This window comes from Zootoca vivipara, chromosome 5 (assembly GCF_963506605.1).
Source record: "Zootoca vivipara chromosome 5, rZooViv1.1, whole genome shotgun sequence".
Classification (NCBI taxonomy): domain Eukaryota; kingdom Metazoa; phylum Chordata; class Lepidosauria; order Squamata; family Lacertidae; genus Zootoca; species Zootoca vivipara.
Window position 1 is genome coordinate 91,720,060 of NC_083280.1, and position 26,101 is coordinate 91,746,160.

Consider the following 26,101-nt stretch of genomic DNA (forward strand, 5'->3'; position numbering starts at 1 on the left):
AAATGCAAGTAGATAAATAGGAACCGCTACAGCGGGAAGGTAAACGGCGTTTCCATGTGCTGCTCTGGTTTGCCAGAAGCGGCTTTGTCATGCTGGCCACATGACCTGGAAGCTATACGCCGGCTCCCTCGGCCAATAATGCGAGATGAGCGCGCAACCCCAGAGTCGGTCACGACTGGACCTAATGGTCAGGGGTCCCTTTACCTTTATATCACAAGTAGCTTATACATTCTGCATCTAATATTACGGCCTGTAGAGACCTCTGTTCTTCTTTCTTAAGTGTTTAGTACTGAAAAAGCAGCTTCCTTACAAGAGATGTACAACCTTCATGAAATGTCATATCATGAGACACCTTCCTGCTCAGCCCCTCCCCCACTCCTCTTCCATCTTCATCAGTGTTGCAGTTTGTTTCCTTTCCGCTTTAATTCTGCAAATGGTCACCTTTTTCACAACCTCTTAATGACTGTCTCGGTCATCTATTAAACCTAGATGGCTTAAAACCAAAGAACCACCACAAGACAACTCCATGCTCTCTCAATGTCTATCAGTCACAATAACTAAATGGAACCTCAATGTATGCCCCTGAGCACCAGATTCTTGGATCAAACAAATGAAGGCCATCATTTTCATGTACTGCTTGTATCTGGGTTGCCACAGCTGGAAACAGAACACTGACCTTTGGTTTGAACAGGCACCCCCAAACTTTGGCCCTCAAGATGTTTTGGACTACAATTGCCATCATCCCTGGCCACTGGTCCTGTTAGCTAGGGATCATGGGACTTGTAGGCCAAAACATCTGGAGGGCTGCAGTTTAGGGATGCCTGGGTTTGAACTTGCAAGTCAATAGTCATTTAACACACCCTGCAAATACCCAGATTTACCTCTTGAAGAGCTCATAAAAGTAGGGGGAGAGTATTTGATAACACACTGTACCTTAGATTACATTGACAGCATATGAGCCTATATTTCCCAAGGGCTTACATCTGATTCCCAGGTAGCACTCAAGGCCAGATCTGCTTATCTGAAACCCGCATTGTGTGTTTTCAGGCCATTTTGGGGACCGGTTATGCTAATGCTATACTTCTTAACATTGAGATGGGGAAGACCTATCCCTGAACTTCGTGACACGACAACTCAGTCCATCCATGAGAGCGCAGGTGACACTTTAAACTGCCACTGGTGTTAGCACCATGCACAGGCACCACCATGTGCGAGGACCATGACAGTGGCTAAAAGGTTTGTTCCTGTGAATTGGTGGTACACACATAAGGCCAATTCATCACAGGTCCACATCCCATAGGAATCCACATGCACAACATGTTAAGAAAGATTTGGTGTTACCATGAGCATCAGCCTGGAATTTGGGGCCAAACTAGTCTTGGCAGGCAGCCATGTACATGCACATATTTCTGGTCGCATATAAAACAGGAAAGGGGCCAGAGAATCTACTGCTTAGATGAAAAAGAGTAAACGGGGGGGGGAGTGAAAACCACCCCTCCCTCACTTTCCCTTTTACTGCTTTGAGCAGCCTTCTCCCAACCCAGTTATGATACCGGAAATGAACAAAGCGCAGGTTGGGATTTGCTTCCCTTCCCTTGCACTCATTTTTATGCAAACAGCCACCCAAGTCCCTGTTATGTGAAGGATGGCTGCCCCTGACATCTAGTTTGGCCTTTATTCTCACCCCACTTAACAGGATTGGGGTGGTTCCAAGTCATTCTGATGCTTTTACATGTGAAACAGAAAATAAAAAATAAGTGTTGCCAGTCGTGTGCGGGTTCCGCCCCCCCCCTTTAAAGGTGGGCTACCAGTCAAGCATTATAAGAGAAGTGGGGGACACAGGACAGACAGGACATCTTTCCTTTCTTTCATTTCCAGGTACCAAAAGAACAAGAATTAGTTATTAGAACCACCACACCTGATCCCACAAGCCTTAGATCCATAAACCTTGCTTTTGCGCTGTGCCTAAGACCTAGCAAAATAAAACTATAGGTTGCATTCACCTAAGTCTTACCTCAGAGGAGACACACTGAAATTAATAACCAAGCATGGCCCATTGATTTCAATAGGTCTACTCCAGGTAAAACTGAATGGGATACCACCCTCTGGGGCTTCTGCCCCTTAACACGAAACCCCAACCAGCGAGGCACCAGACTTTTCATTACAGCAATTTCCAAAGCTGCGCAAGCCAGTTTCCCTGTAGGTTTACTCAGAATCAAGATCCATTGTGTTCAGTGAGATTTATTCCCATGCAAGTTTTAATACAGAAACACAACCAGCGATAGAAACAAAATTCCGTGGCGGTTGGAGGGCACCCATTGAATGAGCCACCCTGCCGGAGCTACCTAAACGGGGGTCGTTTCGCCCCTTTGCAGAGCTAGGAAGGGGCTCCTGGCCTGCAGACTTGCAAGGGACCAGAAATGGGACTTAAGACGCCGGAGTTTGAAGCTACAACCTGCAAAGTAGAGATTGCTCCAGAATTGGACTTTCTGGAGGCTGCATTGGGGGTGTGTGTGTGTGATTTGCCACGTCCTTAACTAGAGCGTGTCTAAGAAGCGGCTCCAGGGCTTGGAGCGCCCTCCTGGTCCCCCTTTGCCCGCCCGCCCCCTTGTTGGGGGTCCCCAAACGCAGCAACCGGCGGGGACAGGTGCGCTCCCGGGCTCCCCTTGGCGCTAATGTTAACGCGGGCATAATTGGGCCATTACATTCTTCTATTGGCAATTAAAGAGGGCAAATAAAAAAGCCAAGGGCGCGGGAGCTTCTAGAGCGCCGGCGAGTCCTCCTCTCTCCCCAGGGAAGCCGAGGCATTGGAGGGACACCCAAAGGGCAGCGAGAGAAGGTCTCGGAGCGCTACTGCCCCTGCCCACCCCGGCTTCCACGGTCTCCCCCCCCCCCACTTTACCCGCGTCCTGGGGCGGCGGAGCGGCCGCCGCTGCCTCCAGCTTGGCGCGCACTTCCATCTTCCGCCTCGGGCGCCGCCGCAGCCGCGCAGGGAGCTTTGTAAACCGCCGCGCGCGCGGAAGCCGCGGGATGAAGCGCTGACGCCAGGCAGCTCATCAAGGACACCTGCGCGGCGGGAGGAAGCGGCGGGTCACCCCGAGGCTCCCTTGACCACCCCACACGCGTTGATTCCGAAGCTGGCTCTCCAGAGTCTGTGCCAGATTTGCTATATGCTAAACAAGCTATATGGGCACCCACCCCCCACCCCAAAAAAGGAAAAAACACACACCTGGATGTACATTTCCAAAATGTAAGATAAAAATAAAATAAAAATAAAACATACATACAGCAAAAAAATAAATAAATAAAAACTCCTTCCAGTAGCACCTTAAAGACCAACTAAGTTTGTCATTGGTATGAGCTTTTGTGTGCATGCACACTTCTTCAGCTCATACCTCTGACAAACTTAGTTGGTCTCTAAGGTGCTACTGGAAGGAATTTTTTTATTTTGTTTCGACTACACCAGACCAACATGGCTACCTACCTGTAACTAATACATAACAGCAACAGTGTTTTGTGTTGTGTAGGCTCCTATGGGGTGAGTCCATGCTAGCCTGCTCCCTAAAATATCACTGGCTTGCCCATTTCTATATATAGGGTGCCTACCTACATTCTGCATGGACTGGTTGCATGGCAACATGTGCAAATGGCTTTAGATCCCTTTTAGGTCCATAAATTACCATATAGCATATATTCAACACAAAAAACAGTGACAATATGTTGTTGGCAGAGGACAGCTGGACATATAACATATACCTTCAGTAGCTTAGGGCCTCATCAAACCTAAATCCAGCTCTGACTGCAATGCCCATCCCTCCCTGACCATTGGTCCTGCTGGCTAGGGAAGATGGGAGTTGTAGCCCAACACACACCGGGGACCCTCAAGGTTGAGAAAGGCTGTGTTTGAGTGTGGGGCCAGAGAGACCAAGGTTCAAATCACTTGGGCAACCTTGAAGGCTAGGCACTGCCTCTCTCAGCCCAACCTACCTCACAGGGATGTTGTGGAGATTAAATGGGGAGGGGGGAGCCACACACAGGCCACCTTGAGTTCCCTGGAGGGAAAATATAAGTGCGATTGATGAAAGAATTAAGTCCCGCTGTGAGGATTTCTCCCAAGGACACACAAAACCATTTTTGTTTCCAGAAGGGAGAAGTTCGCGAGGTTTCGAGACTTTTCTTCACCATTTTTTTTCTCTGATAAGGAAAATATTCAGCATTAAAAAGGCAATTAAAAGATTAAAAAGAGTATTGGTGCATGTGGAACTGCTGCCATTCTGCTTAGATTGACTCTAATTCTGCCCAGGGTGTGTGTGTGGGGGGGGGGGGGCAGAATCTCAAATATCTAGGAGGGGAACTTCCAACAGAGTGTGTTTTGGAAAGCAAAATGAAAAACATAGCAATCTCAAAGCTGGCAGAAGCAGGCTGGACACCGTTTATCTCCATGTATGTTCTTTCCTAAGCAGCGCCCCTCCTTTTAAAGTAAATTCCACCTTCTTCTTTCAACAAAACTTCTCTGTAGTGAAGATTTGCCCTCAGTCCAGAGTTTGCTAACCCCCCCTGAACAGATACCAACTTGGATAGGGCTTGGGCACTGTTAATATAGTTTAAGAAGCCACCACTTATCATTTAACACAACTACTGAAAGTGCAGCGCCTGGCAGGGGTGAAACTAGACTTTAGTTTACCCGGGTCAAAGACCCAGTTTTGCATCCCCCATGCCTGTTTGCGTACACACATGCACAGGCCGGGAGCCTCAATGATGCCCCTCTGGAGGCTTCGCTTGGGGCAAAAAACCTGGCTAGTCCCCCGCCCCCCCCTGTAGCTCCACCTCTGCATCAGGTCCCCCCATTTCTTGTTCTGGGGTCAAGAGGTAGTGCCTATATCACTAATCCACTGACCTCAGTAAGGACTCCCATTGTTTGAGGAAATAGGCCTCTTGACACTAAGGTCATGTTTGCAAAATGCAGTATAGGGTTGTATTGGTTTGTTCCATAATAACTATCGTCGTTTCCCCCAAAACTGTCGTTGCTTTTCCCCATGGGAAAAGTTGTGCAAAAACCTATTTAAATTTGTTGGTACACCCACCATCCTTTTAAAGCCGCCTCTGAGGAAACAAACTGCACATTTGGAAGAGTTATAGTTCAGGCATAATGCGTTTTTGGATTGCGTTGTAAGTCTGATTAAGTGATTTGTGGGCCACGCCCCTGTGTATATGACCGCCAAATATTTATACTTGGAAGAATCTGGGTTATTCTGAAGGCAGATTAAAATCCTATGTGGATTTAACCAGGCCTATGCCCTTTGATTTCAGTGGTCTAAGGTGTGCTTGATCAGGCCATTACAAAAACAGAATATACAGTTACACAGTCCTTGCTACTTTGTTTCTTATACAGCAGTATCTTGAATGGCTGCTGATAAAGAACATTGCTTTACATCAGGCATCCCCAAACTTTGGCCCTCCAGATGTTCTGGACTACAATCCCCATCTTCCCCAGACACTGGTCCTGTTAGCTAGGGATCATGGGAGTTGTAGGCCAAAAATCTGGAGGGCCGCAGTTTGGGGATGCCTGCTTTATATCCTGAGTTATGTCTTGCAAGGTCTCTATAGCTGATGGCACTTCCATAGGAACATAGTTTAAGGGAGCTTCCTATTTGTGTATCCAGTGCATCTATCATGACTGCCAACCAGTGGCATAACGTAGGTTGCTGGTGCTTGGGGCAGGCATGCGCGCCAGGGAGTGCAGGATGCAGAGGGGGGCAAATGGAGTCCGCTGCGACAGCCCAGTCCTCGTTGCTAAAGCTGCTGGAGCAGACCCCCCCCCCGCCCTTGACCGGAGCCAAGTGGGGCCGTGCTTCCCCACCTGCACCCACATGGGAGGCAGGGGATCCAGCTGGACGACATGGCCCTTGGTGGGTGAATCCCCCAGTGCCCATGGAGAGGCATGCAGGGCTGTGCCGCACCGGGGCGATGGTACAGGAAAAAATCCCTCTGCGAGTTAGTTTAGCTCACCCTGGGCTTCCAAGTTAAGATGTGTAAAGGTGCTGTGGCTCATCTCCAGAGTTTAAAAGCGGACTGGAGAGGGGCGCCCAGGGCCACAGGCCCTCTGCCCCACCCCCACCCCCATGCCCTTGCTGTCAATGGGTCTCAGGTGTGCACCTTTCCTATCGTATGCTACTTGTAAATAGCAGGGATTGCATCTGGGACCATCTGCACAGAAAGCATGTACCCTCTGCCCTTAAAAGATGCAGTACCTAAAGGCAGGCACCAAGCAGTCATTTATCAGTTGTCCCTGCTGGGCCTCCCCAGCAATCTGACCCATTGCCTTCTCTTTGGTCTTTAAGGTGCTACTGAAGGAATTTTTTTATTTTGCTTCGACTCAGACCAACACAGCTACCTACCTGTAACTAGATCTTTGTAATGAGTTTGTGCTACGGCTCTTGGTCTGGCCACAAACACTTTCTGAGCATAAACTTCAAGCTGAGAATAGGGGGGGGGGATGTTATCCAACTAAAGAAGCGGCTCCAGAAGAAAGGGAGGTGTTAATGGCAAGTATTCCTTCCCCCTGCATTCTTAGTCAATTTCCCTGTGTAGATTTTCTCAGGATTTCTTCTGCCCCTTTAATTACACACTGACTTGCAGAAATTAGTAGCAGGTGAAGCTTTTCTGACATAGAGACAAATGCTGTGAAATGCTTTCACCTGCCAAATTTGTGTGTGTGTCAATTTACTGTTAAAAGCACAGGAGGAGACCAGGAAAAGTTGGCAAACTTTTTTTGTAAAGCAGAGTTCCTGGGGACCTGACTCACTTTCATTCATTATATATGTATCATATCTTCTTTGGTAAGAAGTACGTGGCAATTAAAATAAATGAAGTATTTCAAACAGAAAAGCCAATTTCCATGACAATACATATAAAATATATTTTTTGCTTTTCTCTAGCATCTTCTTTTTTTGGAAGGCTTCAAAGCGTTTGGGAACATTGTTAGCTTCACACCTTTCTGTGAGGTAAGTCATAGCCTCATTTGGCAGAGCAGAAACTGAAGCAAAGGCCCCAAGCAAGGAGTTCATGCATTGGAACAATGGCAGTGTCAATAATTGGTTCCCAGAAGTCTTGATATCCAGTTTCCAACTGCATTTCTTATTTGAACCCATCAAGCCAAAGCTAAGGCAGATTTTTCTTCTCTTTTTCCTCCTCTGGTGTTGCACAGTAAGAGAATCTTTCCACCAAGTCCATTTTCATTCCTTTGGTACGTACTGTTGATGTACGTATTTGTACGTATTTGTTGATGGCCTCAAGGGAGATTTCTCTTCCAGAAAACCAAATGCAGCAATGTACTGTTGGGTTAAGGAGCCACAATGGAGACGAGCTTTAAAGTGTTTGTCTTTGGGGAAAACAGTGCCCTATCTCTTATGAAAGACTTGTTGTTTTGCATACTTGACACGCTGTTCCTCCTTCAGATTCATCTGGCGCGCTTGCTTGCTGGAGATTATTTCCACGTGATCGGAAGGGAACCAGCCTCTTTCCCCATCGGAGAGTTTCACTCCTTCAAACCACCCTGCAGAGGGAGCAGACACGAAGGGTGAAACATTCAGAGGACCATTTAGTGAGTTGCCACAGTCAACAGGCTTCCTCAACTTCGGCCCGCCAGATGTTTGGAGACTACAATTCCCACCACCCCTGGTCCCACTGGTCCTGCTAGCTAGGGATCATGGGAGTTGTAGGCCAAAAGCATCTGGAGGGCCAAGGCTGAGAAAGCCTGGTCTACAAGTTGCCCTGGTAGGCTAGCCATCAGGGTGATACAACCACATTTGTTCCTAATGTGCAGCAAGTCCTTAACTCTTGGTAAGATGAGATCGCCCTAGAGCGAGAGAGGTTATCCTGGTGGAGTTTAGGTCTCAGAACTGACTGACTGCACCATCCTCCGAGGAGCCAATGTGAAATTTTAAGAACTTCCTGCCGTAGCCAGATTTCTGATGAGTGCGGACCTCTGAATCCTCATTTCCAACTCTAACCAATCTAAGATTGTTACACTAAGTGGGATGTAGTACCAAAACAAACATAAGACTGGGTTGTGTATATGTTACTGGAATTTGTTCACATTTAATCACTTGCCACCCTCGATTCTTTGTCCTCTCCTGCTTTCTCTGTGGTCTTTATCACCATCAAAAAGTCACATTGTTAAGCTCCGTAGGGACAAGAATTAAAATCTATAATACATGATATACACTAAACAGTTAAGTGTGTTTTAGTGTTCCTGTCGCCCAAGTGGTAGTACCTTAAAGTGAATGAATTAAGAGCTATTTATCAAATAGAGTGCGCATGAGCCCACATGGTAAGCTGGTCCTCTTTACCATTTTAACAAGTACTGAGTAGAATTAAATACAGTGGTACCTCTGGTTACAAACGGGATCCGTTCCAGAGGCCCGGCCGTATCCTGAAAAGTCCGTAACTGGAGGACCATTTCTGCGCATGCACGGGGCACCACAGGTTTACCGCGGCCGTAACCTGAAGATTCTGTTACTTGGAGGTTACGCAACACGAGGTATGACTACTCCTTTGCTTCTCGGTTTTCTGACAAAGTGTGTTCAAGTTCATGGCAGGACCAAACAGAAGGCTGGCAAGTGCTTATGTGTGAACAGTGATAAGTTACCACTCTCTGTCTTCATGCAGTGTGTGTGGACCAGGGCAATCCAGAAGAAAGCTCCCATTCTCTGTCTCTTATCATCTATTCTCATCTGAAAAAGGAGCAAAACACCGTCTATGGGGAGATTTCACGTGCTATCAAATGAAGTAATACCTGGATCAAGCTCATAGCTGCCAAGTCTCCCGTTTTCCCTGGGAAATCCCCGTTTTTCCATCTGTTCCTAGCTGAAACTATTTTTTTCCCTGGTTTATTCTGGCGCGGCGGCCATTTTGGAACTGGGCGGAGCATGCTCAGAAGCGACTTTTGATGCTGCCCTGCCCAGTTCCAAAATGGCTGCAGTGCGACTTCTGGCGCGGTGGCCATTTTGGAACTGGGCAAAGCAGCACCAAAAGTCACTTCTGAGCATGCTCCGCCCAGTTCCAAAATGGCGACAGCGCTACTTCCGGTCTGCTATTTCCAGCCCGGTCCCTTATTTCTCTGACAGCAACTTGGCAGGTATGATCAAGCTATATGCTACTCAATGGATGGATGACATTTCTCCTGTGCCTGGTATTACTTTTAATACACGGAAGGCTCTCATTTGATTGCAGCACTGACAGGAAGGGTGTTTAACCCTTTCCCCACAGGCTGTTCCCCTGATGCCAAATTCTATCCCTGCTTTCCCACTTGTGGTGGACCGGGGTGGGGTGTAGGTGGGCTGCCAAGTCAGCGCAGGCTTTTCCGCTGCCGGGTGAAAAACAGCTTAGACACAAGGAAAGCAGTATTTTCCACTTTTTAATTTTTCAACGATGTAAGCAATTTCCTAGTTCCAAAGGAAACCACCTTCCAGGTCGTAGTCACCACACAAGATTTTCAACTCCCAACTGCCCAGTCTCTTTCCTGCCCCGCACAGCACCTTGCCACAACATTGCCAAACCCACTCACCGTCACTACTTTGCTGCAGGACCATAATAATATCTGCTTTCTCCAGTGCCAGCTCATCATTCTCTCGGGCTTTGTATGGCCTCACACACTGAACCTGAAGTTTATCTAAGAGAGCTTGGAGAGAAAGGATATAGTGATGGTCAGTTACCAGGTGTGTTGCTGTTAACCATTCAAATGAGTTGGGTTCTTGTTAAAACAAGCAAGCAAAGAAACCTAAAATTAAGTTCTTAACCCGAGGTACCACTGTATATCCAAGTGGTAGGCAGTACAGAAAGCCCAGTAAAATATAAAACAATGAAAACTCAGTGTAAAATTCATCATGAATTAATATAAGAGTTGGAGTCACACTTCTAGAAAAACCTGAGAAAACAGAAATGCTTTGAGCAAGCATCTGATTGTTGATACTGTAGGTATTTGCTTGCTATTGTGTATACATAATACAGTGGAACCTCGGTTTATGAACACCTCGGTTTACGAATTTTCAGTTTATGAACGCCGTGGACCCATCTGGAACGGATTAATTCACTTTCCATTACTTTCAATGGGAACGTTCGCTTCAGTTTATGAACGCTTCAGTTTATGAACAGACTTCCGGAACCAATTACACCCATGCTTCAGGTTAAGTACGCTTCGGGATGAGTACTCCGCGGACCCGTCTGGAACGGATTCATCCACTTTCCATTACTTTCAATGGGAAAGTTCGCTTCAGTTTAAGTACTCCGTGGACCGTCTGGAACAGATTCATCCACTTTCAATGGGAAAGTTCGCTTCAGTTTATGAACGCTTCAGTTTATGAACAGACTTCCGGAACCAATTATGTTCATAAATCGAGGTACCATTGTACCCGCATTATGTGACCTAGCCTTTTGAGGTCTATGTCTTGAGCAATCTTACCAGGGTCATCCAAAAGGTCAGGTTCAGCTTGCTGGGGCATAAGAGCAGAAATCCACCTCAGCTTCTCACTCCTGGGTCAGGGGGAAGAAAAGGGAAAAGTACTGAGGAGAGAGGCATTCCAGTTGCTGGTGAAATGCCAAGATATGTTGTAGCAAACTTTGCTCCCTTTACATGTGGCACACTATAAGTCATGCTCATAGCTAGCTAGCTAGTTAGCTAGCTAACTAACTAACTTATGATTTTTAAGGAAGCCACTGTTCTTGGCAGAGCCTGCTCAATATGCTTTGGCACCTGAGGTGAACCACAAAATAATGCCCCCTGCTATGTAAGAAGGGGTGAGTGAATATCGGCATGTCAAGGACTAGCTTGGATACTGATGAATGGGCAGCGGAAGAAGAGTTGGAGAATGACTTGGAAGAAGAGATCAGTAGTGGGGCAGGAGAGCTGAAAATCATGCCACATACAGTGGTACCTCTACTTACGAATAACTCTACTTACGAATGTTTCTACTTATGAACGGAGCTCCATCTGCCATCTTGGATGTGGTTTAGATAGGATTTTTTCTACTTACGAATGTTTAGATAGGGTTGCTTCTACTTACGAATTTTTTCTCCCAATGCATTCCTATGGGATTCGACTTACAACTTTTTTCGACTTACGAATGTGTGTTCGGAACGCATTAAATTTGTAAGTAGAGGTACCACTGTATTTCACATCTGGCAACCAATGAGCCCCTTGGGTTTCAGATAGTACGTGGGTAGACGAGTCTAAAAAGCCCAGGATACAATTTCCACAGCCCTTAGGAGCCACTGAACTTAATGAACCTAATGTTCATTAATTTCAGTGTGTTGGCTCTGGGTGATATTCAACTATCGGTTGGAGTGTTTAAACTATGCCTCTGCTGAATCTGTAAATGAATGCAGATATTACAAAATGCTGGATCATACCCTTTTTACCATTATTTTGAGCTTCTTTTTAGGAGAGGGAGAAAATAAATGCAGCACTATGTAAGTTGTGCAAAAGGCAAAAAGAAGCTGGTAATTCTGGCAGGAGGTGGCAAACAAGGTCAACCCTCATCTGGGTGCAGAGCTGAGCTTGCAAGCCCTCCCTTTCAGACTTTGCAGGTTTCTCCCCTTGCTACAATCTTGCTGGAAAGACTGTTAATGTGGAATAAAACTGATATACGGTACCTCACGTAACAAAAAAAAAAGCTTTTAGTAAATCTGTGATTGCACAAGGCGTCATCTCACCCTCATCACTCTGAAAGTTAAACTAAGAAGTTCTCCAACGCAAAAAAACATTTGGCTTTTGCTTACTGTGTTTCTGTACGGAAGAGGAACTCCACTTTTTTCCCCTGATTGTTCTGCAGCAGGAAGAGGCGGAAGAGATTTTTGCTTGAGCCGTGCAGCTTCATTTCACACTTCTCTCCACGCACATTGGAGGAAGCAGCAAAATCAAATACAATAAAGCGCCCATTCCTGCAGGGGATAGAGAAAGAAAAGACAGGGGGCATTTTAAAAGCTTGGTTTTAATGACCAAGAAAGAGGACTCTGTTGCCATTGCTGGCATAAGGGTATTTTGCACCCTAGCAAATTCTGAGTGGTTGCCCCCTGCTCTTCACGCATAACAGAAGGAAGATGGAAAAATGCAGACCTTCCCTAAATTAACATGAAGTCCCATTTAAAAAAAATTGTGGCACCTGAAAGCAAAACCATCTAAAATTATGCCAAGCTACTACAACATAACCTCTTTCATCCATTTCTCTTGCTGTAGTCATGTGATTTTTTAAAAATATTTCAATTAATCTGAAATTGTATAAATAAAAAGAACACTGCGCATCAAGTAAGTATTTTTGTGGGGGGAGAATTTAACAAAAACTTTCTTGTACTAAATATTTATACATATTTGGACTTGTAAAAGTGGGGGTGGGGACTAAGAATATGATAAAGTTTATTTTATTTTATTTTATTTTATTTTATTAACTTCATAAATTTCCAGACGTTTCCAGAAATTATTCATGCATTACTAAAAGGAAAGGAAATTGAAAGGAAAGGAACTGACCCACCTCTGGTTTGCATAACTAGGATGTTATGATTGCTGAGGGATAAATGTTGAGTGAAAGACGAAGTAATGGAACCCTTCCCCCAACACTTACTCTCTGGGCCGAGATAGGAGCAGGTAGTCATTAAAGAGGTGCAGGTAGATCGGCCGGGTGGTCAGTTTCCACTTCAAGCTCAAGTTGTACTCCAGCGCTGTGAGTTCCCCACGTTTCACCAGCCGCCGTGACTGCGAGATGAGTGGGAAAATCTGCAAGGGCAAGAATAATTGCTCTAGGTGAGGCCCAAAGGGTCTCATTGTAGCTCCAGTGCTTCAAGGCACAAGTTTTGAGAGCTGCTGTCTTCTCCCATCTCTGGTACTAGGGGGCAAGGGCTAGTGGAAGAAAATGCGAGTAGTGTCAAAATGCCATTTTTCCGGAGTGTTCTGTTAGCCTGTAGAATATTCCACTGAAAAGGAGTTGCATATGGGATGGATGATGAAAGAATACCACTCTGGTGAGCTTTGGAAAGGTAGGAGCCAGACTTGGTTGTAATGAGCTGTGAAGGGCACTCTTCTGTCCTCTGAATGTGGTTTTCAGTTTGTCTTGTGAGGAAGCAGGATTGCTTGGAAGCTATTCAGGGGTGGGGTGGCAGAGAAGCAAGGGCTTCCTGATAGTCAGATCAATGTGGGGAGGTTTCTCTGAAGCTAGGAAGTTTATAGAATTACTATTCTAGTTTGCACATTGGAAGGTGACTGCGACCAGTAAATGGGTCACAGATCGCTCTGCACACAGATCGCCCAGCTGTTGCCTGGTGGCATGAAGGGTACTGTACTTAGCCCTCTCGCCAATACCAGCACAGTGAGGGCAACCTTGCCTATAAGACTCCATTGGGGAACCTGTGGTCCCTCAGCTCCAGCCAGCATAGCCAATGGTTAGGGAGCTGTATGCCCAACAACATCAGAAAGGCCACAGGTTCTCCCGTCCCTTCTGCAAGATAGGGATAAGCTAAAGGCCCTCTTGGTGACCAGGGCAGTTCACTAGTAGATTAGCTCTGGTCATAGAATCACAGAGTTGGAAGGGACCCTGAGCATCATCTAGCCCAACCCCCTTCAAAGCAGAAATTCCACCCATAGGGGGATCAAACCCGTTGGCAACATCAGCACTACTTCAAAGCAGAAATTCCACCCATAGGGGGATCAAACCCGTTGGCAACATCAGCACTACCAACTGAGTCAACCGGAAGGGCTACCCATGCATGAATAAAGCAGATGGTTGCAGCACAGTGTTATAGGGGGAAACTGTAATCCCTGGAATGAATTTTTACCTTGCATTCAAACTCCATATTTTTACTCAAGTAGATTAGCTCCTCGGTGCTCCTCATGCGCTGGACATTTTCATTGCAATCTTTGATAAGCTGCGGAAAGGAAAATGCTTTTAGGGTGGGCAAGTGTTGGATAAAAAGGGGGCAGAACGTCCCCTTCTCAAGGTGGAACGGGTGACAGGGTGTGGGTTTAGGAGGCAGAGAATGGGATCAAGCCACCCGGTTTTGGCAGGAGCAATTCAAGAATCTTGAATTGGCTAGACTATTCCGTATGTTCCCTCAGGGAATTCTCTGGCTGAGTTAAACCCATTGTTTATATGTGTAAAGTACCCATGACCCTCTTTTATTCTCTAAACGATAAACCAAAATCATTTAGAAAGCTGTGTAAGCTTCTTCCAGCATAGCAGAGAAACCACTGGGTTACCTCATAGCTGTAAGGCAGGAACCATGGAGCTTGGGATGACCCAGTTCACAAGGGGACACAGATGACTTGGTCCATCTGTGTGTGGCCTCAGTAATGACGAAAAGCAGCAGTGCAGACAGAGACCAATCTTAAATGAGAGGTTACATAGATAGAACTGTTCCTTTTGTGGTTAGGGCTTGGTGTGAGGGAACTGGTTACAGTTGTACCTCCTTTTGCCTCTGGGATCCGTTCTGGAGCCCCAGACGCACGACAAAAGGGACGCTCAACAAAGCGCCGCTCTGCACATGCGTGAAGCACGATTTAGTGCTTCTGCAAGTGCACGAGCAGCAAATCCGGAAGTAACCCATTCCAGTACTTCCAGGGTTGCTGCGGACGTTCGACAAAATGAACCCTAAACGGAGTGGACGCAAAAGGAGGTGCGACTGTAGTTTGGATCAACCACTATTTCAGGAAAAGGCTCACCGGCTAGTGTTCAAGATATGCATCTGGGTCTCATTACCCATGCTGGAAGTTACGTCCCTTTGGGTCTAAACTTTCCCAGGCACCCTCTATTTACAGGGGAATACTCAAACATTTGTGGTTAATTATAGAACATATCACTTCAGAATATTCCACCACCAGCTGTGTCTTGGCCAGAGTGCTGAACTTAGACTCAGGAGACCCAGGTTCAAATCACCCCTCAGCCCAAAATCTCACTAGAGGGCATTGGCCCAGTAACACACAGTTGATTCACACAGTGAATGGATACATTATGCATCCAAACCACAGTGTTAGGTTACATACATGCATTATTGCACATCCTTGTATCTAACTTGGAGGCACTTCCAAACTATTATTTGTTGCATGTTTTTAATTAAGAGGAAGAAGAGAAGTCGCTCGGGTATCTAAGGAATTCATATCTCATGTGTCTCAGAAAGCAAGAGCATGGGTACCTCAACTTCTATCTACTGGAAATTTGTGGCCTGGAAGAGTTGAGAAAACTTTTGAACCATTTGTGAGAGAGGTAGCCAGAAGTGGTGAGAGCATCCTTTACCTTCTCAAGTGCATCATATGCTTGAGTGGCCTGCACCTCTTCATCGGCACCAGGCCGAGTTCTCTTCAATATGTTCTGCAGGAGGGAAGCAAAGGGTTTTTGGTGAGAGATTAAATACTTGGCTAATTGATGGATTTATTTTGAGGCAGTGGTAAATTAAAGGTGATCCCCTCTGGTCAGCAGCTATTTTTTAGAGGGGACAATTTTTGAGAGAAGGTTCTGGTCCCTCAACTTCCATCCCCTAGAGAGATTTGCCAGAAAGTTCTGTTGCCACAGATGCTATGTGCTCCACACCTTGTCTGATTCTAGACTGATAACAGAGAACTAAGGGAAAGCGGCAGGACCTTTCAGGGGTTCCAGTTTTTAAACTTATTTGAAAAACAAGTTTTTCAAACTCCCTTTGAAGTTGTGCCTTCATGGACCAAGTTTCGGCACTCCTCCTAAAACTTCCCAGGGCCCAAAATAAATGGGTATAAATCAGGCATAGGCAAACTCAGCCCTCCAGATGTTTTTGGCCTACAACTTTCATGTTCCCTAGCTTAGCAGGACCAGTGGTCAGGAGTGATGGGAATTGTAGTCCCAAAACATCTGGTGGGCCTATGCCTGGTATAAATATTGGAATTAAGCCATGCTCCTGTGGAAGAGGTGAGTAACGGCAGAGCACAGGTTTTGAAAATATAGGAGGTTAAATTCCTGCCACCTCCACCAAAACAATTTCAAACAGAAGCTCCTGGAAAACACCTTTTGAACTGAGTCACACTTCTACATGGCAAAGCTCCGGTTTGCTGCCATTGCATGCGTGTAAGTGTCAAATATCTTTGTAATAAAGAAGTGGGCACCAATTCTTTTCCTGCTGCTTACATGCTTCTTGCCAGGAAAACTGTCCATTTAATTATGAGGCAGGCCAGCCCAAGGAAAGGCGAGTCCTGTGTCCCCAACACTTTTACCTGGAGAAGGAGCTTAAGTCTTGTGATCCGCTGGAATGGGAGGATGAGGAAGGATTTGAGAGAGAGGCGCTGGCAAAGAGGATCACTTTCTAGTCTCTCCAAAACCTGTTGGAAGGCAGGGACATCATTCCTGCCAGAGAGAAGACACGACAGATTAGATTGACTCCCAACTAGAAAAGCTGAGGCTACTGAAAAAGGCCAGAGACCACCTTGGCTGGGAGTCCTGGAAGACTTGCTCCCTGCCTTGTGGGCCTTTCCCACCTGGCCTGGGAGGCTGAACAGAATCTTGGGCTGGGGTGGTCTTGGGAGGGATATTAATCTTTTGTATCTTTATTTTTAGATCTTATGTGTGTGAGGCCTTTTTAGATCTCTTATTTATTTATATACCACCCTTCATCACAAGATCTCAGGGTGGTTCAAAAGAAAGATCTTGGTTTCATTGCTGATTATTTGTTCTTATTTGATTTTATTGTTTTACTGCTTCCTACTGTTTTTAATCCACTTTATGTAAGCCTCTCTGGCTGGCTGGCTGGCGAACAGTGTTAAAATGTCCCAGATAAAGTAAGAACAATAAAACAAAATGCTGACTACTATGCATCAACCTCTTTGGAGCTTTCATTCTATTTAACTTGCGCTAGAGCTCTTTTCTAGGATATGTTATCATGAACTTTAATTTTAGGAGATGCATCTTAGTTGCTTGTCATTCCTTTGACAATACCCTGGAATCTCCTTGGAAGGACCAAGATCCATTTGCCAAATTCAGTAAACACCATTTCCCCTGGATTTTGCCTCTTTACAGGCAAATTTATCTAGAAAATCCATATGATCCAATGAATGGCACAGCACTTCCTCTAACCTGGAACCTGAACTAAATCATGTACCAACATCTGTTTTGGGTATCTTGAACACTTAAACACTTATGAACTGAATCAGGTGTGGCCCGTTGAAACTACTGTGGCCTGTTAACTACTGCTGTCATGCTTTTTATACCTCCACAAAAAGCACTATTGTTATATAAAAGGCAGTTTGCTTGACAAACCTGACAACAGTTTGTTAATTGTCCTGGAAACTGTAGCTCTGTGAGGGGGGGCAACTACAGTTCCCAGGATTCTTTGGGGGGGGGGAATCATGTGCTTTGAATGTGTGTTGTCCTGGGTTCCCCTGAAGAACCCTGAGCATTGCCTGCTAGAGAACCTTATCCCACCCCTTTTCAGAGCGATAGTTCCCAAGAGAGGAGACGACTTGTCTGTGGTGCAGATATGCCACAAAGGACATTTTGTGGAGTGTTACGAAGAGGATAAAAATATAGGAAAGGGGGCATCTTTAGGTTTCTTACAGTAGTCGCCGAAAGGTCTGCTCCTGGTATGTCTGGTTTGTCACGTACGGCAAGTAAACCCTCCGGAATTCCGGCGCATGCCTCAGAGCCACGTCGCACACATTGAAAGTGAACATGTTCTCCTCAAGCTTCTCCTCCAGGTCAAATAGGAAACTGCAGGAACCCCCCAGAAGAAAATAACAAGACATGGTGACCAGAAGTACAGCACTTCCCCAACTTTTAAACCTTTCTCCTTCTCTAGAAAAAAAATTATCCCTACGTGCAAGCTGTAGGGAAATTCTTACTCATTGTGTGACAGGAATGAGCCTGCAGTAAATCACCCGAGCAAGTTGGAGTCAACTCTTTATTAGCAGCAACAGGATCTGCACAGGATCTCGCACATTAGGTGTGAGACCTAATGAGCACAGCAACTCATTTCTGACAGGTCTTTCCCCCATGAAGCAGTTCCTGAGACTGAAGGCCTCCCCACAGCTGCCAGGGTTTTCCTCAAGCAATCTGAGACTGTGCCTGCATGACTGTCTTTGCTCCTCTCACTTCATACCTCTTCTGGTTCTGGGAGACCAGGAGGAGGAGTGCTTGTTGAAGCCTGCTCGGGTGATTCTATAAAGATTTAGGGCTTATCCACACTTCAACTTATCTTGATGCTTTGCCCCAGGGAAAATTAGTCTTTAGTGTTCAATTGGATTGATGTTTGCTCTGATTTAGCACCAAAAAGCAGGCTTTCCCTGGAAAAGGAGCAGGGCAAGGGGAAAACTGCTTGGACCCGTGCTTTCTAGACAGGGGACAAGTGGAAGCATGAACAAAACCCTTCAGCCATTTCTATTCTATTCTATTCATCTGCTGAACAGCATTCTAGGCAAATATGCAACTGGATTAAAAAAATTAAAACACAATGTTAAACAATGTTACAACACTAAATACTAACGAAACTTTTAGTTGTGTTGTTGTGTTTTCTTCCCAGGGCTACATAAACATGGAGACCAGAGTCCAGGTTTTACTTCAAAATGACAGGAAGTATTTCCTAAGTCACGGCTAATTATTTGTATGCAATAATAGAAATATCAGTCTGAATGTGTGCATAGTAGGCAGGCTTGAGGAATTCGTGGACTAATGTGTGGATTGCAGTGTAGCTATCTTGGGCATTTTGCACTTCTCTAGCTTGACTGTCATCAGCTCAAAAGGTATTAAACACATGCATTTTATGATAAAATTTGCATTAAAATATTTTTAGAAATGCATATTTCATGACAAAATATACACCAGTAATTTGGAATGCTGGTTCTGTTGAAAGCAGACAGGCACCTCCAATTCTAGTATTTTGTTGCCTGCTGAAAATGTTTGTTTCAACAAGCTGTGGGTTAAACCACTGAGCCTAGGGCTTGCTGATCAGAAGGTCGGCGGTTCGAATCCCTGTGACGGGGTGAGCTCCCGTTGCTTGGTCCCAGCTCCTGCCAACCTAGCAGTTCGAAAGCAGGTCAAAATGCAAGTAGATAAATAGGAACCGCTACAGCGGGAAGGTAAACGGCGTTTCCGTGTGCTGCTCTGGTTCGCCAGAAGTGGCTTTGTCATGCTGGCCACATGACCTGGAAGCTGTACGCCGGCTCCCTCGGCCAATAATGCGAGATGAGCGCGCAACCCCAGAGTTGGTCACGACTGGACCTAATGGTCAGGGGTCCCTTTACCTTTACTATGAGGCGCAGGCAAATATCTATTGATTGCATTGGCTCGAGATGTCCAGGGTTTTGGTGTGATAGCTGTACAAGCAGAACAGGAAGACCAGAACTCACTTGGCACTAACGTCACGTACATCCTGAAGGCGGGAGAAAAGCCACTGTTTATCTTGATTCGTTAAGACAGCCTGGAGTTCGTGGCAGTGCTGGAAGTGGTCCACGGCCACATTTAAGCTCCGCAGGTATGAGGCTTCTGATACAATCAGTTCAAACTTGGCCTGTTAATAATATGGAGAACATAAGCTTTAGAGCACAGGATACTCCGAGAAGCAATGAATTATTTGAGATGGAGTTAAACGGAAAAGGAAAACCCTCAAGGGGAGTAGATAATATCTGCATGTTCTTGATGGAGACAAAGCTAGCAACTGCATCTCTCGCTTCATCATCCGTCAGAAGAGAGGCCTGGAACTGGTCTATCCAAACCAGTAGATCAAGAATTTCATTCAGCACCACACAACCAAACATCCTATGAATGTCTCAGGGGTCAACCTTGGAAACCTCCATCCTTCCACCTGCCCAGTTTTGGGATATTGAGCATTTGTTGCTCTCTTGCTCCATCTCCCCCATCACTTTTGTAATTTTTGTCCTATCCTCCTGGATCCACTGGATCCACTCCTAAAGGAAAACCTGCTTGATTGTTTTTGCCAGCCTATTGGTCCTTAAGATCTTTCCATTCATTTTCTTCTTACATGCAACCCTTCTGAATGATTTCAAACCATTTGTCACTTCTTCCTTGTGCATTCTAAGGTTGCAATCCTACGTTGCTTGGGAGGTATGTTGTGGGCAGGGCTGGATTTAGGTTTGATGAGGCCCTAAGCTACTGAAGGCAATGGAGCCCTTTATATGCCCAGCTGTCCTTTGTCAACAACAAATTGTTGCAGTTTTTTGTGTTAATTATATGCTCTAAGGGAATTTATGCACCTACCAGTAATAGGCATCTAAAGCCATTTGCACATAACAAAATATGTACATCATAGGAGCCTACACAACACAACACAAAACAAAACACTGTTGCTGTATGTAAGTTTAATTTATTTATTTTTTATCTTATATTTTGGAAATGTACATCCAGTTTTTTTGTTTTTTTGGGACCCCCTAAGAGAGTCCCCTAAGAGAGTCCCCTAAGGGATGCGGGTGGTGCTGTGGTCTAAACCACAGATCCTAGGGTTGCCAATCGGAAGGTCAGCAGTTTGAATCCCCATGACGGGGTAAGCTCCCATTGTTTGGTCCCAGCTCCTGACCATCTATCAGTTCGAAAGCATGTCAAAGTGCACGTAGATACGGTAAATAGCTACTGCTCCAGCGGGAAGATAAACGGCGTTTCCGGGCACTGCTCTGGTTCGCCAGAAGTGGCTTAGTCATGCTGGCCACATGACCCAGAAGCTGTCTGCGAACAAATGCCGGCTCTCTCAGCCTATAAAGCGAAATGAGCGCGCAACCCCAGAGTCGCCCGTGACTGTACTTAACTGTCAGGGGTCCCTTTACCTTTACCTAAGAGAGTGGGGCCCTAAGCTCTAGCTTGTTTAGCTTATACGTAAATCCGGCACTGTTGTGGGCATCCATCTATCTCGAGAGCAATCCCGTCTGAACTCAGATAAAGTAAATTAATGCTTCAGAGCTGTTGGTTGCAGGGCCGTCTCAAGCATGTCGGGCGCCCGGGCGCTGTGGTGTGGAGAGCGCTCTGGCGACCCCGCTCCGCCCTGTTTCTTGCCGCGGCTGGTGGGTGGGCGCAGCGGGCAGCGGGTCTGCCGCGTGCCGCCCCCCTGCCGGTCCAGTGCCCTGGTGCCCCGCGTCACCCAGCCTACCCCTAGAGCCGGCCCTGGTTGGTTGCTAGCTGCTTATTTCAAACCAGTATGCCAACTTCCCTGGTTCTGATTCTGCAGCTGTCTGTCCATCCTCTCACTTCAGTTTTCCATTTGGACTCTTACCCCATTCATCAGGTTCGCTCCATCTTCCAGCTCGCCTCCTCTAGGCCTGCTGTTTCTATCCCTAGCCATATTGAGTTAGCCTCCTCTCTAGTCAAATATGCCTGGCTGTGCTCCTCCTGTATTACCTCCTGCAACTTCTGCTCCTCGCGGGTCATGCTCAGCAGCACAGTGCTCTCTCGAACCATTGGGATGTCCTGCCAGAGGGATGTCGAGGATGAGACGGACAGGCGTTGCAGGTAGGAATCCTGAGGGGAGATGGTTTTTCTTCGTAACCTTGGGGAGTCTGTGGATTTAAACTCCAAATCTTCGGTCAAGGAATCTGCTCTCTTTTGACTTTGAATGGCTTTGTTCAGTGCAACATCACTGTATTCCTGGTAGAGCAGCTTCGCTGTGAAGAAAAACCACCAAACCTTAACAATTCTGACTCAACGCACCAGGCCTGCAACCAGAGCTATTACGTGGGTGGTGGGGTGGTTGTGGTGGGGTTAGGGCACACTGAGGAGAGGAAGGGACAAGATTTAATTTGTCAGTGTGAAGAAGTAAACACACTGTATTTTAAATTCCAAACAGCCTGAAGTTAAACAACTTACATTCAAATGTTGTTGTATAAACATGGAAAAAAATAAACACTGAAATGAAACAACCGGTTAGAAACAGACATATTGTGTTTCTCCAAAAATAAGACACCGTCTTATATTTATTTTTCCTCAAAAAAATCACGGTGGCTTATTTTCAGGGGATGTCTTTATTATTATTATTATTATTATTATTATTATTATTATTATTATTAAGTATGGTACAGTTTAACCTACAAGGTTAAACTGCCTATCACTATGGCTTATTTTCGGGGTATGGCTTATTTTTCCTGTGAGGAATAGGCTAATATTTGAATATTTTATATTGCCCTAGAGAGAGGTCTAATTTAGCATTTTCATCTTTCTTGTATTTAGCAAGCAAAGCTAAAACTTTTGAAATTGCCAAGCTTGCTGAATCTGCAGTTAGCATCCAATTCATTGTTACTAGTGAATTTATGAAATTTTCTCTCAGGCCAGCCCAGCTCTGAGAACAAAAATAAGGAGATAAATTAAGTAAGACGCTAGGGTTGTTTCTATATCTACTCCCATTTTCTGCAAAAAGAAGAAAAAGCAGGGAGAATAACACTCTTCTTTAGGCTCACTTTTGATATCCCCTTTCAGGCTACATTGCTACTGCTGAGATGCTTTAGGCCAGGCATCCCCAAACTTCGGCCCTCCAGATGTTTTGGACTACAATTCCCATCATCCCTGACCACTGGTCCTGTTAGCTAGGGATCATGGGAGTTGTAGGCCAAAACATCTGGAGGGCCGCAGTTTGGGGATGCCTGCTTTAGGTTCTCTTTACCATCTCTCTTTCGTTGAAAATAACATTGAAGGATCCAGAAACCTGAGTGAGGGCTCCAATCTAGAATAGGAAGACATCCCAGAACAGGGACCTATGACTGTTCTTCCTTCTCCAAAATATAAATGGCTGGTCTAAGCACACTTTTGTAAAAGCATATATAATTTAATGTGTACGTAATCACATCCAAACCATGTTTGGAGCGGGTAGAATGAAATAGTGGGGAGGAAGAAATGAAAGGAGCAGGGAGTTTTGTCAGTTTTTTTGGGGGGGTGGTGGATGGAATTAGCTGGGTGGGAATGGGTTTAGGGTGAAGATTACTAGTTCCGAAATCACATTCATGTCAGGCACAGCTTTTATGATTTCATTGTTTCTCAATTAAACACTCTGTCTGTTGTTAACCCTGGGAAAATTTAAATGAACCCCACGCTTAGAGGCTTGAACCAGGCAGAGGGCCTTCTCGGTGGTGGCGCCCGCCCTGTGGAATGCCCTCCCATCAGATGTCAAGGAAATAAACAACTATCTGACTTTTAGAAGTTATCTGAAGGCAGCCCTGTTTAGGGAAGTTTTTAATGTGTGACATTTTAATGAATCTTTAATCTTTGTTGGGAGCTGCCCAGAGTGGCTGTGGAAATCCAACCAGATGGGACGGGGGATAAATTATTTATTTCTTTATTTATTGTTGCTATTATTCTGCACCTGCAGAGTGTTTTTAGCACGGAGAGAACTTCGTTGGACAGGAAGTACTTACACGAGTTGATTAATTTGGAGCGCCGCCGTTTGATTGTTTCTGCTGTTTCTAGTAGTTTCTTCTCTCTTTCGGGGAATGGAAAACATCAAGAAGTGAGTAGTTTATGAATATGAGGAAAATCAACAAGGTCTACAAAGAGGGTAGTATAACCTGAGTGTTGGATCTCATCAGTTACAGCTAGCATTTTAACGCTGGGTTCATAGCCTGCATTGCCTACTGAGGAGAATGGCAAGACAAAAACCACGATAAAGCTTCTTCTTGGAAGTTTGTTCTTCCAAGGAGTATTTGGCAGATTTCTGCAGGTTAATTTATCTTTACAACAACTCTGTGAGGCAAGTTAGACATGCCACATCTCCCTTTACACATACTTGTTGATGCTGCCATAGTTCTCGCCATTGTGGTCCGAATCTGTCCAAAGGCTTCCACACAATTATGCTTCACCCTAATACCCTATACCAGGCATGTCCAAAGTCTGTTTTGGGGGCCTAATCTGGCCCGCCAGGTCAGTTTAATCTGGGTTTATCTCCTGGGGTAAAATCCTAAGAAAAGCTCAACAACTTCAATCCTAAAAAAAGGTCAACAACTTTGGTTGGCCCTCACGCATGTTAACTTCATCAAATCAGGCCCTCTTTGGGAAAAGTTTGGGCACCCCTTCCCTATACAGAAGAAGGAGCTGTCCACAGCTCACATTGGATTGACCTAGAAATAAGATGAGCTTTTAAAATTGGGTAATTGGCTGGGAAATAGGTCAGGCTATGTGAATTCAACCACTAAACGCCCTGCCCCACCCAGCCCCAAAGCTGTCATTTGCAGCCACAGTGAATTCATGGAGGCTTACAAAGCTGCAATATCCCCACAGCAAATTATGGTTCCACATCTGCAGCCCAAGGGGGATAAAGAGCCTGCAGAACCTCTAAGCACTTGCTGAAGCCCCCCACAAACAGTGTAGTTCAGAGATGCTGTCTCTTCCCCTGAGCAAGTTGGCAGCCTGCTGGGGTTTCTCTAAGTTGCTCTCATTTCAGGTCCTTTGCACAGCTTTTTTCTCCTCAAACTGTGCAAAGCTGTTGTTCTTGATCTTGAGGGTGGATTTTAATTTGAGCTGGAGAACTTGGGGTTCTCGGAAGGCTCTCCTCTTCTTTGAGGTGAGCATCAGAAGCTCCCGAATCTCAAATCCCAGCTCAGCAAGCTTTTCCAACATGTCTAATGTTTTATTTACAGACCTCTTGAGGGTTTGAGCATAAAAATTGGGCCAGAATGAACCATGTGGGCAGAAACGTTTTTGCATACCTGAACTGGGGGTGAAGGCAATTCAGTATTTCAGGGGACCTAATTTATTTGTCCAAGGCAGGTCACCCAGTCAGCTTCATAGCCGAGCAAGGATTTGAACCTGCATTTCACTAATTTGAAACCCAACTAATTGTAACTGCTGATACCACACTGGTTCTCAGTTCCTGTGACATAGCATGAGAAGTGCATTAAACATTCCGAAAGCACTAGAGGAAATTTAATTCCACTGTCACAAGAGGGTGTTCAATGGCTCAGTACAAAGATGCTTATGGGAAGAGACTCACCCAAATTTCACTCTGTCGAAATGGTCTGATTTTTCTTTGTGTGCAGGGGCTTCCTCCTTTGACGAGATAAGAGATGCTATGAACTCTGAAAATGGAAGAGATAGTGGGGTTGTCTTATTCCAAAAATTTTTAGTGCTGAAGTGCTTGTAATTCAGTCACAACTTCTCAGCTGCAAAAATGGAAATGTAGCTCATTGCAGCAGGTGGCGAGAAGGACTATACAGTGGTACCTTGGTTTACAAACTTAATCCGTTCTGGAGTCCGTTCTTAAACCAAAGCGTTCTTAAACCAAGGTATGCTTTCTCACAGCAGCGGGGGATGCAATTTACAAATGGAACACACTCAACAGGAAGCGAAACATGTTCTGCTTCCAGGCCAAAGTTTACAAATCAAAACACCTACTTCCAGGTTTGCAGCGTTCTTAATCCAAGTTGTTCATAAACTAAGATGTTCTTAAACCAAGGTACCACTGTATACTGCAGGGAAGAGCCAATGAGAGGACAACATATCTCTGTGCACAGAGATAAATGGTGCATCTGTTCCCTTTCAGTGGCCTAATTTCATGGGAGGCACAGATTTTGCCAAGAGTCTTGCAGTCCATGACGGCCCAATGTAAATAGCACCATAGTGGCACTGGGACCTATAGTTATTGCCACATCACTAAGATGGTGCACAAAATATCTCCCCATGTGATTCAGGTGGCTTTCGTGTTCCAAACCACTCACAAGGGCTTCCCAGCTCATTATCACAAATGCTATCTGCACAGCATCATTTTAGTTTCTGACCATACTTGCATTTCTTCTCATGCTTTTCTTGATACAGCGGTACCTCGGTTTTCAAACATCTCCATAGTCGTTTCAGAACGTGAACGTTGAATACCTGGAAGTGCCTCAGTTTTTGAACGCGCCTCAGAACTCGAACAGGAAACGTGGCTTCCATTTTGAGTTTTCCTTACTGAGGCTTGCATTTTGATAATAATAATAATAATAATAATAATAATAATAATAATAATAATAATATATTATTTATACCCTGCCCATCTGGCTGGTTTCTCCAGCCACTCTGGGTGGCTTCCAACCGAATATTAAAAACAGTACAGCATCAAACATTAAAAACTTCCCTAAACAGGGCCGCCTTCAGTTGTCTTCTAAAAGTAAAATAATTGCTTATTGCCTTGACATCTG

At 45.4% G+C, this 26,101-nt stretch overlaps 1 protein-coding gene across 2 annotated transcripts in view; it reads right to left on the reverse strand.

The window, feature by feature from the left end:
• Positions 1–3,366: 3,366 nt before the first annotated feature.
• The window catches only part of ARHGEF5 (Rho guanine nucleotide exchange factor 5), a 58,267-nt gene continuing 35,532 nt past the window's right edge, over positions 3,367–26,101 (reverse strand). For both annotated transcript variants that reach the window (XM_035137797.2, XM_035137796.2), the window contains exons 3-15: positions 24,919–25,003; positions 23,348–23,412; positions 21,345–21,607; positions 19,349–19,509; positions 17,562–17,714; positions 16,226–16,355; positions 15,279–15,353; positions 13,825–13,914; positions 12,618–12,769; positions 11,779–11,940; positions 10,463–10,533; positions 9,569–9,682; positions 3,367–7,555 (exon numbers count right to left, since the gene is read on the reverse strand). In XM_035137797.2, coding sequence (XP_034993688.2) covers positions 7,401–7,555; positions 9,569–9,682; positions 10,463–10,533; positions 11,779–11,940; positions 12,618–12,769; positions 13,825–13,914; positions 15,279–15,353; positions 16,226–16,355; positions 17,562–17,714; positions 19,349–19,509; positions 21,345–21,607; positions 23,348–23,412; positions 24,919–25,003 — 1,676 coding nt within the window. In that variant the 3' untranslated portion in view covers positions 3,367–7,400. The remainder of the gene's footprint in view (positions 7,556–9,568; positions 9,683–10,462; positions 10,534–11,778; positions 11,941–12,617; positions 12,770–13,824; positions 13,915–15,278; positions 15,354–16,225; positions 16,356–17,561; positions 17,715–19,348; positions 19,510–21,344; positions 21,608–23,347; positions 23,413–24,918; positions 25,004–26,101) is intronic.